The sequence below is a fragment of the Echeneis naucrates genome, chromosome 3 (assembly GCF_900963305.1).
Source record: "Echeneis naucrates chromosome 3, fEcheNa1.1, whole genome shotgun sequence".
Classification (NCBI taxonomy): Eukaryota; Metazoa; Chordata; class Actinopteri; order Carangiformes; family Echeneidae; genus Echeneis; species Echeneis naucrates.
Window position 1 is genome coordinate 6,703,665 of NC_042513.1, and position 11,912 is coordinate 6,715,576.

At 42.1% G+C, this 11,912-nt stretch overlaps 1 protein-coding gene across 1 annotated transcript; it reads left to right on the forward strand.

The window, feature by feature from the left end:
* The first annotated feature begins 1,880 nt into the window (after nucleotides 1-1,880).
* On the forward strand, nucleotides 1,881-4,866 carry cyp19a1a (cytochrome P450, family 19, subfamily A, polypeptide 1a). The gene is made up of 9 exons (XM_029497538.1): nucleotides 1,881-2,076; nucleotides 2,177-2,327; nucleotides 2,411-2,565; nucleotides 2,680-2,844; nucleotides 2,933-3,047; nucleotides 3,139-3,250; nucleotides 3,421-3,583; nucleotides 3,988-4,229; nucleotides 4,600-4,866. The coding sequence occupies exons 1-9, from the start codon at nucleotides 1,881-1,883 to the stop codon at nucleotides 4,864-4,866; spliced, it is 1,566 nt and encodes a 521-aa protein (XP_029353398.1).
* Nucleotides 4,867-11,912: the final 7,046 nt, after the last annotated feature.

Sequence of the window (11,912 nt, forward strand, 5' to 3'; positions counted from 1 at the left end):
CTCCACTCATTCTTTTTGGCATCTAACTCCCTAACTATCTAACATTTTGTTCTAGAGAGGTGCTATGGAAGCTAAGTTATATGTTACTGACATCTCTTTCAGCCTGAGTTCATATCAAACCTCTATGGCTGCACACCATTTGTCTGTCATCTGTTAAGTCTTTCTGTATTAATGCTTGAACTAAAATAATATGTAAACACATAGAATCTGAATACGTGCAGCATAAATAAATTCTCATACTTGACATTGAACTTCTGTTTTGTTCACTGATGAACAACTCCCTACACATTTTAGGGAAACAAAGATGTGGTTGACCACAATGCTGAGCTTGGAAACAAGGTTACATTAACTTTTTACTTAAACGTTTTTTTGTTTGGATTTTCTTTTTTTTTTTTTTTTTTTTGGGTGGAGGGGGACGGGGGCAAAACAGGGGGCTTGTCTCCACTTAATCATGCAGAACAATCTGAGCCATCATACAGGGCATCTTTATCAAGGGTCTCAGCAACAGTCGGCCACTTGAACGCTTCACATTCTTGGACTGGAGTGTGGGTGGTGAGTGAATTCACAGAGACCTTTATGCAGAGGGAGCAAACAAAACAACGACAGAGACGAAGCCGAACAGCGTAATATTTGTCACAAACTGAAAAATCAAATGAAATCCAATGAAATACTTGAATGTGAGATTAATAGAAATCAATAGGCTACACAACAAAGGGCGAGTTTATAAAAGAATAAAGTAAAACATTTTACGAAAATGTTAAAGAACGCATACATATGTGTGAATATGTGACCAGAACACACAGTAGCTATAGTACAGCAGATGACTACGTGTACAAATGCAAATAAGATTTGATGAAAGAAGTATATGTTATATAAATACTGAGGTCATAAGTCTGCACCTGAAAATTCACCACAGGCTTTAATATTGTATCCAACTTTTCTGCCCATTTCCATTGATTGATCTGAAGCTGATCTCTTACCTTGTTCCACTTCACTCCATTCTCAAACCTGGTGACATAAGTTCTGCCTCAGCGAACAGGAGGTATGCCTTTATGTAGTTCTTACTTAGATTTTGGGTACCAGGTTCAACTCAGGTTTGTTCAGGTTTGAACGATGTCAATGACTCACAAAAAGCCAAAAACAGACATGTATTCTCCTCATTAAATTTGTAATAGTGTGCATGACTTTGTTTTCATAACTTAATTAGTGAATCTGAAGAGTTTGACAGATCACAGCTCTGCTTCTCCATTGTGGTCAATGGAGGAATGTGGGAGAAATCATAAATGCTATCAATTCCAAATAATCAAACACCAAGCGAACTTCAGAGCAAATTGAAGTTAAAGTTAATATGCTGTAAAATAAAAACACAGCCGTGAACATTTTAAATGTGCCGTTTGTTACTAGTTCTTTTTTCTTTCTTCCTTCCTTAAAAAAATGACAGACCTGAACAGATGTTCAGATGTTTCTGAAAAAAACATGCAATTTTAATTTTGCAAGAAAGATAAAGCAATAATAATAAAAATACGAACACTCTTTCATCTTATTCTTACGGGCCAGCTGCGGTTTTGATGTTAAAAGAAGGAGCAAAACCTGTTTTTCATCATCAAAATTTAAAATATGCTCGATTATCGAACTCCTTCTCCTATTGCTTCCACTAAACTAAGTCCTGTTCACTCAAGGACATTGGAACAAATCCAACTCCACAAGGTTAGCAGTGTATTGTTTTTAATTTTCCTCCCCTGTTTTGGCTTTTGCATTACCCTGACCTGGCTTGGAACCAGCTGCGACTGCTTATAAAGGGAAAGCCCCTTTCACTGAGGCAGCTCCCATCGTTTGGGCTGCTCGTTGGGTCTGTGCAGCCATTTGAAATCGGCCTTCCCATGGCTCTGATACCTGCTTGTGATCTGACAATGAAATTTGTGGGTTTGGACGGCATTCTGGTAGACCTGCTCTCCGTGTCTCCAAATGTCACTGCGGTGCAATCTCCGTGCTTCTCTGTGGCAACCAGGACGCTCATCCTGCTTGTATGTCTGCTGCTGGCCGCCTGGAGTCACACAGACAAGAAAACCATACCTGGTAGGTTCATACTTCGTACCTACCATACCGTATCAGTGAAACACTGTGCGGTTTCCTTATTGGTCCTGAAATCTGTTTTACTTGTTATATACCACAACAGGTCCATCTTTCTGTTTGGGGTTGGGGCCACTTCTCTCGTACATGAGATTCATCTGGACAGGAATAGGCACATCCTGCAACTACTACAACCAGAAGTATGGAGACATTGTCAGAGTCTGGATTAATGGAGAGGAGACCATCATTATCAGCAGGTTGATTTTAGTTGTCGAACAGTTGATCCAAGTGTAGATCTATAACCTGTAGTTTATACATTTGTTATTTTTTTCACCGTAAGGGCATCAGCAGTGCACCACGTACTGAAGAATGGACACTACACTTCACGTTTTGGGAGTCAGCCAGGACTCAGCTGCATTGGCATGAATGAGAGAGGCATCATATTCAACAACAATGTAACTCTGTGGAAAAAGATGCGCACCTTCTTCACAAAAGGTAACATGTTAACACATTCAGGCTTGCAGATATAGTGACCGATTGTGTTGTTAATATTTCACATGAAACAGAAAACAGAACAACAAAACAAAACAAATACACTTTTTCCGTCAGCTCTGACGGGGCCCAGTTTGCAGAAGACAGTGGAGGTCTGTGTCTCCTCCACACAGACTCACCTGGATGACCTGGACAGTCTGGCTCACGTGGATGTGCTCAGTTTGCTGCGGTGCACCGTCGTCGACATCTCCAACAGACTCTTCCTTGGGGTACCGATCAATGGTGTGTAGACACAAGTTTTAAGCTTGGATCAGTAAATACTGTGTCCTTTTGCTTATGCTCCTGATGCATTTATTTACCCTGCGTGTAGAGAAAGAGCTGCTGGTGAAGATTCATAAGTATTTTGATACTTGGCAGAGTGTGTTGATCAAACCAGACATCTACTTCAAGTTTGACTGGATTCACCAGCGGCACAAGACAGCCGCGTGAGTCTGCTTTATCCCTTTAGTATCCATGATTCTTTTCTTCTTTTTTTTAAAGACTAAAAAATGGTTTAATCGATCTGTAATCTGACAGCTGGGAACTGCAAGATGCCATAAAGAGTCTGGTAGAGCAGAAGAGGAGGGAAGTGCATGAGGCAGATAAACTGGATAATATCAACTTCACCACGGAGCTCATATTTGCACAGGTCAGTCAGAAAATGGGTTTGCTGCTTTTTCTTCCAGCGCATAAATCCTTTTTTACGTCAGCTTTTAATTCCTCAACCACTTTCAGCATGTCCTCTGTCACATATGAGACATGGTGAAGTGCCGCCAATGTAAAGACAGCTTTCTGATTCATATTGGGGCGTGTTTTCAGAGCCATGGTGAGCTGTCTGCCGAGAATGTGATACAGAGTGTATTGGAAATGGTAATTGCAGCGCCGGACACTCTGTCCATCAGTCTCTTCTTCATGCTTTTGCTCCTCAAAGAGAATCCAGATGTGGAGCTGCAGCTGCTCCAGGAAATAGATACTGTTGTAGGTAAGGAGCTACAAGAACCAAGACTGAAGGATGCTGCCTACAAATTCTAGATATAAAGGTAGATTTAAGCATTTTAGAAGAGTAATATACAATTTTAACTGACCTACCTGACCTACCTGACCTTTTAAAAAACGCAGTGTTGTAATATCGCACAGAAATAAAATTAAATGACAAATAATTTTTGGTTATTGGACGGCAGTACTAATGATAAATAATCTCCTTCAGCCTTCATTAAGGTTATATTGCTGTGAATGAAATTGTGCTATAGCTGAAACTGTATCAACAAAACTGAGCTTTGAATTTTTGATGAAGGTAGAATTTATTGCAGCGCTCTTTTATGAGACTACACTGCATGTGACTACATGAATATATGACTATATCTCACTGCTTCGTTCTTCCTGCAGGGGAGCGACAGCTTGAGAACGGGGACCTTGTGAAGTTGCAGGTACTCGAGAGCTTCATCAATGAATGTCTGCGCTTCCACCCTGTGGTGGACTTCACCATGCGTCGTGCCCTCGCCGATGACATCATAGATGGCTACAGGGTACCAAAGGGCACAAATATCATCCTCAACACCGGCCGCATGCATCGGACAGAGTTTTTCTGCAAGCCAAATGAATTCAATCTGGAAAACTTTGAAAAAAATGTAATTAATTTTAAACTTATAGCATTAATAAGTTAACTCTTGAAGACATTTAGCTTCTTACAATGACACCAGCATGAGCCCACCATTTTAATGCAGTCGTACAAAGGAAGTTCATGAGTTTTCATTTTTGCTCGTGTCACAGGTTTGAGGCGGACAAGGTTCAGCTGATAAAGCTCACGTTACATATTTCCATGCACCAAGAAACATTTGAATCAAAATGTGGTGTCAATCAAATGTGATCAAACAAACGCAGCCCACACAGCCATTAAATAAACATTCTACAGTTTATGGAAGGCGTGTTACAGTATACCTCAGACAACAATGCATCTAACCACCTGCCTCATGTGTCTTCCACCTTGTCCTCCTCCAGGCTCCTCGCCGTTATTTCCAGCCGTTCGGTTCAGGCCCTCGATCCTGCGTGGGCAAGCACATCGCCATGGTAATGATGAAATCCATCCTGGTGACACTGCTTTCTCAGTACTCCGTTTGTCTCCATAAAGGCCTGACCCTGGACTGCCTCCCACAGACCAACAACCTCTCCCAGCAGCCTGTAGAGCACCACAAGGAGGCTGAACATCTTGGCATGAGGTTCTTAAGCAGGCAGAGGGGCAGCTGGCAAACACTCAATGATGCATGAGCTGCATCATCTCATTTCTATTATTTCATGTACAGAGTTTAGGTTTTATATTCTGAATTGTATGTATTTTCTATTGGCACTAATATGCACGGTGTGAAAAATTAAACAGAAGCATGGCGTTTATGGAGTTTTGTTGTTTTTTCTGGGAATGTAGTCATACATGTAGTTTTATACACTGAAATTTAAAGTGCTATTTTCATCTTCATTTTTTGTGCATTTGTGCAAAACAGAGTGTGTTGTTATTAGTAGCAGTGGTATCATTTTTATTTTTACTAGATTTCTAGATACATTTTATGCATTAAGAACAAATTTAAACTATGAAAAGCCACAGATAAAAGGGCAGGCATGTCACTGGATCATAGCAGGTGGAGAAGCTTTTGTATTTGCACATAAATTCCAGGAGGGGGCAATGAAACACATAACATACTGACGTTGCTTTTATCTCCAGCACAGCCTAAGTAAAGCAACTAAACTGATAATTACATTCAAAAGTGCTGCCTTCGACCAACACAGAGATGCTTTAATTTGTTTTGTTTCCACATCCTAAACACCAGGACCACTTAAAGCATTATGTAGAAGAGGAACAGGAACACAGCTTACAAACATTTGTTCATTTAGATATGGGAGACAGAGATGGAAGTAGAGAGGAGGAAACAAAGAGATAAAGGTTTTCAGCCATGCCATACAGTTCCATCTGCATCTGTCAACCATCAGCTCTCTGGCAGTGATCCAAGAAGGGGAAATAAAATAAAACATCCATCCATCCATCTTCATCCGCTTATCCAGGGTTGGGTTGCAGGGATAGCAGCTTCAACAGGGAGCCCCAGACTTCCCTTTCCCTGGCCACACCAACCAGCTCTAACTGGGGGATGCCAAGGCATTCCTGGGAAAGAGGAATCTCACGTTCCAAATTTTCCCCACTCATCAACAAGACCCTGAGGAATTTGAACTTGAAATTTGAACTATTTCCTGCTGAGAACCATGGCCTCCAATTTAGAGATGCTGCTCTTCACCCTGGACGCTTCACACTCGGCTACAAACCTGTCCAGTGAGAGGTGAAGGCCACAGACCGATGGTGCCAATAGCACCACATCGTCCACAAAAAGCAGCAATGCAAGCTTTAGCCCCCCAAACTGAAACCTCTCTTCTCCATGACTACGCCTAAAAATCCTGTATGAAGATCACGAACAGGATCTGTGACATGGCACAGCCCTTGGGGAGGATAACCCTCACTTGGAACAAGTCTGATTTACTGCTGAATACCCGAACACAGCTTGCCACTCCTTCAGTGCTGCCCCAGACCCCCACTCAATGTTAAAGAGACATGTCCCCTCAACACCCAGAGCCTTCAACGTTTCAGGATGGATCTCGTCAATTCCTGGGGCTTTGCCACCGTGGTATTGCTTGACTACCTCAGTGACTTCCGCCAGGGAAGGATCAGCCTTCATCCTCCAGCTCTGTCTCTGCCCCAGATGGTGGTTAAGTCGGGTTCAGGAGTTCCTGAAAGTGCTCCTTCCATCGTCCAACAATCTCCTCATTTGAGGTCAGCGACATTGCACCCTTGCTGGATGGTTTCCTGTTTTCCCCTCTTGAGGAGCCAGACAGTCTTCCAGAACAACAAGTCCTTTTCCATGTCCTCTCCAAGCTTCTCCCACAACCACTGCGTTGCCTCCACCACCATCCAGGACACAGCCCTTCGGGTCCGTTGGTACCCTGCAAATGCCTCCGGAGTCCCCCAAGATAACAGGATTTGAACATTGACCATTGAAGCTCATTGTCCCCAGCCTCCACAGGGATGCTGGAAAGGCATCCCTGAGGTGGGAGTTGAAGGCCTCCCAGACAGGGGCCTCCTCCAGATGTTCCCATTCGTTGACCCAACTGACCACCAGTTGTGATCAGTTGATAGCTCAGCCCCTCTCTTCACCCGAGTGTCTAACCTAGGCGACCTAGGATCAGATGACACGATAATAAGATCAAATATCGACCTTGAGCCCTAGCTGCTCTGGTGCCAGGTACACTTATGAGCCTTCTTATGCTCAAACAGGGTCTTTGTTAGCACAAAAGTCCAACAACAAAGCAACACTGGGGTTCAGATTAGGGAGGCCATTCCTCCCAATCACACCTTTCCACGCTACTCCATCATTGCCCACACTGATGTCAGCCAGTAGGCTGGAGTCCCCTACCAGAGCCCCATACAGGACCCCGTTCAGGTTCTCCAAGATGGCCGAATACTCCAAACTGGTGACAACAGACAGTGTCAGTCTGATTACAATAAGATGAAGAAACTCTTTCAGGGAAACATACACAATGCAGACACACTAAATCAATATCTCAATACCTTGGCAACAAGTTTATGCAAAGTGTGTTGTATTGATAATGAGACGGAATGAGGCTATGTGCTTTTTCTTAAAAAAAAAAAAAAAATCCAGTATTATTAGTATGCTTTTGGCTGTAAATGGCATTGTGTGTGCGTGTGGGTGTGTTTCATAGGCTGTTCCTTGCAGGTTTTCTGGGATATGAATCACTATATCTCATTAACTTCAGTCTCATTCCTGTCCTCCATCCAGATGGAAATCATCTCACGGCAAACTGCAATAACTCCAACTGCACTTTGTTAGTTGTATCATGTTTATTTACACAATACATAATTCCTTTTCAAAATAATTCCTATCAACCCTATAAAGCTTGACGCCGCTGAGTTAAGAGAAAAACGAGACATTAAAAATGTATGCAGATTAAGGAATACATTTGGCTGAGTTATTTTGTTGATGCATCAAATAGTTTTTGCACAACTAGTAAAACATTTGCCAACTTTTTTCCTGCTCACTCCTCTACAGAGGTTAATTAAAGGTTTAAAAGCCGGTAATAACACCAGAAATGTAGATCAACAGAGATGACGATGTCTGTCTTTCCATCTGTGTATAAGTTGGAAATGTCTCTAACCACAGCAGTGGACTGAGCAGCCAGAAAGACAGACAGCATGAAGCCCTCTGGTGTACAGAGTAGCCTACACACTGAGTTAATAAGATTCCTTTGGCTCCAAACTTGCTGGATATCAGGCGTCTGCAAAAGAGATCGGTGGTAACCCGCTTCAAGTCTACTACTGGGGACTGTGGCTTGTGTGGGCATGTGTGTGAGTGTGTGAGATTAGGAAATATTTTTAACGGAGAATTGAATAATACGTTTGGTTTTGAGTTGTTTCAGTCTTGCCTGCCTTTGGGCCAAAGATTGCCTGTGTGTCTGATTTCAGTCGTATCCTCTAAAGTTTGACTTTTCACGCTATGAAGGACAGAAAAGGGGAAATATATAGCAGAGAGGTTCAATTTAATAGTAAAGGTTTTATATTATATGCAGGATCTGATGGTCTGTCTGTTCTTTTTCTAAAGTAAAGGTTCGTCATATGTGTTTTTTTTTTGTTAGTCACATGATGTATATTTTCCCTCGCATTTCATTTATTTCGATTGCTGCGTGACAGATTTATAGAGGCAGGATGCCAGACAGCTTTTAAAATAACTCAGACGTAAGAGCCTCGCAGCAAAAAGTTTATCGTCCGGCCTTGTGCTATGATTAACGATCTGATTGATTACATGCTGTTTACCAGCAATCACAGACACACACATTGCATGCACATATTATGTGTTGCTAAAATTCTCAAATGCCACTGGCCATATGCCGTCTCTCTGTTTCAGTCCCCTGCTGGATTATTGCTCCATTAAAAAGAGAGCCTTGGTTGCCATGGAAACATCTACCAGAAAAGGTCAACTGGCGATGTATTCATCTCTCTACACCATCAGTACAGTGTCAACCTGAAATGCACCTCCTACATTTACCAGTGACACTGGTTTCCACAGCCTTTTTGGATGCCGAGACGAGGAGGTTTTCTGCCAGCGAAGGCACCGGATCAAAGGCGAACTATAACTTCACAGCCGTTTCATGCGGTTCTCTTAGCAAAGTCAGCTCATTTGTTTCTCATTGAACATCAGAGGAGAGTGGTGGCGTACATCATTTCAGGAGCTCTTCTTTTTTTAGTCTCCCTTTCTTTGATTCAATATAAGGCAGTCATGCTGGGAGAGGCTTCAGAATTCAGCACAGGAGTTATTCCACACATCAGTGGTGCTTTTTTTCCTTTAAAGTACATCCATTTGTCTTTAACAGCTGGAATTTCAAACATTTTCATCCTATACTGTGCAGTCTAGCTGAAGACAAAACCAGGCAGGAAAAGTATGAAACTTAACACTTGGTATGCCACTACATTTCGAAAGGACACATGGTGTGTTTATCAAGTTATCTGGAAACAGATGTATATTTGATGACGAAAATAGTCAGCAGATTTATTTAATGAGTTATGAATTATATAAAAAAAACCCAACAACTATGAAATAGTGATAGAGGTACAGATTCTTTGGTATCCATACATCGATACCCACACACAACTCATTTGAGTATTGACTACTTTAATAAAGAATTGATGCTAATCATTAATCCATTCACTAATCTTCTACCATGGCAGCTGACATTGAGCAAGGGCAGGGTACACCCTGGACAGGTCACCAGTGCATCACAGGGCCAACACACAGAGACAGACAGAGACCAACAACCACTCACACTCAGACCTACAGACAGTTTAGCGTCACCAGTTAACCCAAACATGATGTCTTTGGATGGTGGGAGGAAACCAACACAGTCACAGAGAGAACACGTAAACTCTACACAGAAAGGCCCCAGGATGGGAGCCGAAGCTGCAACCTTCTTATTGTGGGGCAACAGCGCCGTGCTGTACTGATACTAATTCATTAAAGTGAAATAAAAGCGCATGTGTCACTTCTGAATCTTTAGGGCAACTTACTCCAGGGTTTTATGCCGAAATGCCCCCCGCAGCATAAAGTTGACCAAGTCCATCCATGTCAGGTGTGTCTGTTTGTGGCCTGCTAGCAACAACTTAGCACGAGCAAACATGAATGAAGATAGTGTAGCAATGGCTGAGAGAAAAAGGAGTGTGTGGTATGGGCGTCCTTTTCACCCGTGGAAAGAACCGTGGCAAGGTTTAGTTTGTGTGGTCAGAATTGTCACGTGATTTGTCTGATTTAACAACAGCTTATACAAGCAAAGGATCTCAGAAAGTAAATGGCCCCACTAATGCTGAGGGAGCATTTCCAGAGACTCAGATGATGAGGATGATCCTATCAGAAACTGAATTACTGAGGCTAAGCCAAAATGCAAGAGCTCACATGCAAAGGCCAAAGGTACTGCGCTGAGCTCTAAATTAATATTCTGTTTCAATTTCATCTTTGGGTTCTCATAACTTTTGACTTTATACAAAATAAAAAAAAAATGGAAACACTAGAAGACCAATGTAGTGTAAACTTGCATTTATGGCACTATGTTTCAGGGCAGATATGTTTTCTTTTTAAAACCTTACTGTATCAAAGTAGCTCAGCTTGTTGCAATTTCTGGCATATCCTCCTTGTAACTGCAATGCTGAAGAATGAGAACACATGCACACACACAAACGCACAAACACGCATATTCAATGTCAAAGATAAATCCCCTTCGGGTGGTGGGCAGACAAGCTAATGCCATCTGGTGCCCAGCGTTCATGCTGGGCAACAGTCATCTCCACACCTGGGAGACTGTATAGCCTGCAACTGTTGTCAGACCACCAACTGCACACCCAGCTGCCCCCTCCAACCTGAGCCCAAACTCCACACTGCAGACAAAACACCAGTTAATGCCATTAAAAGAGAAAGCCACCCTGAGAGGGCATTTTATACCCCTCCAGTCTGTCATGTTCAGTATCGTGGAGCTATTTCATAAGAGTTTTTCAATCTGTGACTTCCTTCATACTGTGGTCTATCGCCCAGATTTGCTCAATTTGTTTCTAATTTTCAGCTCAGCAAAACATTGAGATGAGAAGTGCAACTTCCAGCAAAGCTCAAACGCCTGGAAGAATTGTTACAAGTTCAGCATCAACTCTTTTAATCACTAAAAGACATCTCCAGCAGTGGGAGAAACAATCTTGGTTTGCTTAAATTTATATATATATATATGTTTGTGTGTGTGTGTGTGTGTGTGTGTGTGTGTGTGTGTGTGTGTGTGTGTGAAATTAGCATGCTAACCAGCTTGATGTGGTCCAGACAGACTGTGCTGTTGCTGAGAGGGAGTTTTATAACCTGTTGCCTTGTAAATGCAAAAATGGCTGAAGTTCTTGGCAAGATTGAAAAATAAACAGCTTTGAGTTCTAATGGTGGCAATGCAGCAATAACAAAAATGAAAAGTAGCCCCGTTACGTGGGTGGCGAAATTGTTTTTCTGATTTCTTGTCTCCATGTCTCCAATTTGTTCATGTTATCAACTTGTAAAGCCAACATGTTAGCAAACATTTAGCTTTTGGAGGTTTACTTTTTTTTTTTGTGAAAACTTCCTAAATGCTCCACCACTAAATGATCATGACGTTTTAGAGCATGCGACGGGTTTATCAGAAATTTTATCAGCTGTTGTGTTCTGCTGAAAACAAAGTTGATAAGAGCAGCGAGAGGGAACACTGTATGGAACACTAATGCGCTGATCTGCACTTCAGAGTGAAACAATATTTTAATTTTTTTAATTTTTCTTCTTTCCTAGTTTTCCAAGGTTTCTAGATCAGACTGCAACCTTTCAGGCAGCCACTGTATAAACATCTATCCAGTGACAGACAAATGTTCCCTTCCATGTTGGCTGAATGCAGGACGGTTATGCATTTTAAAGCCAGAGTGCTCTTAAAATTTCCTCCAGTGGTGCAATTGAGGACACACTGACATAGTGAATTTGGCCCTCTTGTGCTCAGTGGTGATCAGAAAATCAAAGAAGATATAAAGCAAATAAAACAGTAACCTGGCTGAACTTAATGTGGCCACGACAGATAGAAACTGACTGGTTCTTTAACAGGCAGTAACAAGTCGTTATGGGAGTTTTACTGTAGGTAATGAGTTTCAAGTTACCATGAATGACTCTCTCCCATTGCTCTGCTAAAACACAAGCAGCACTCTTACCCAGAGACAGAGAGAGGGA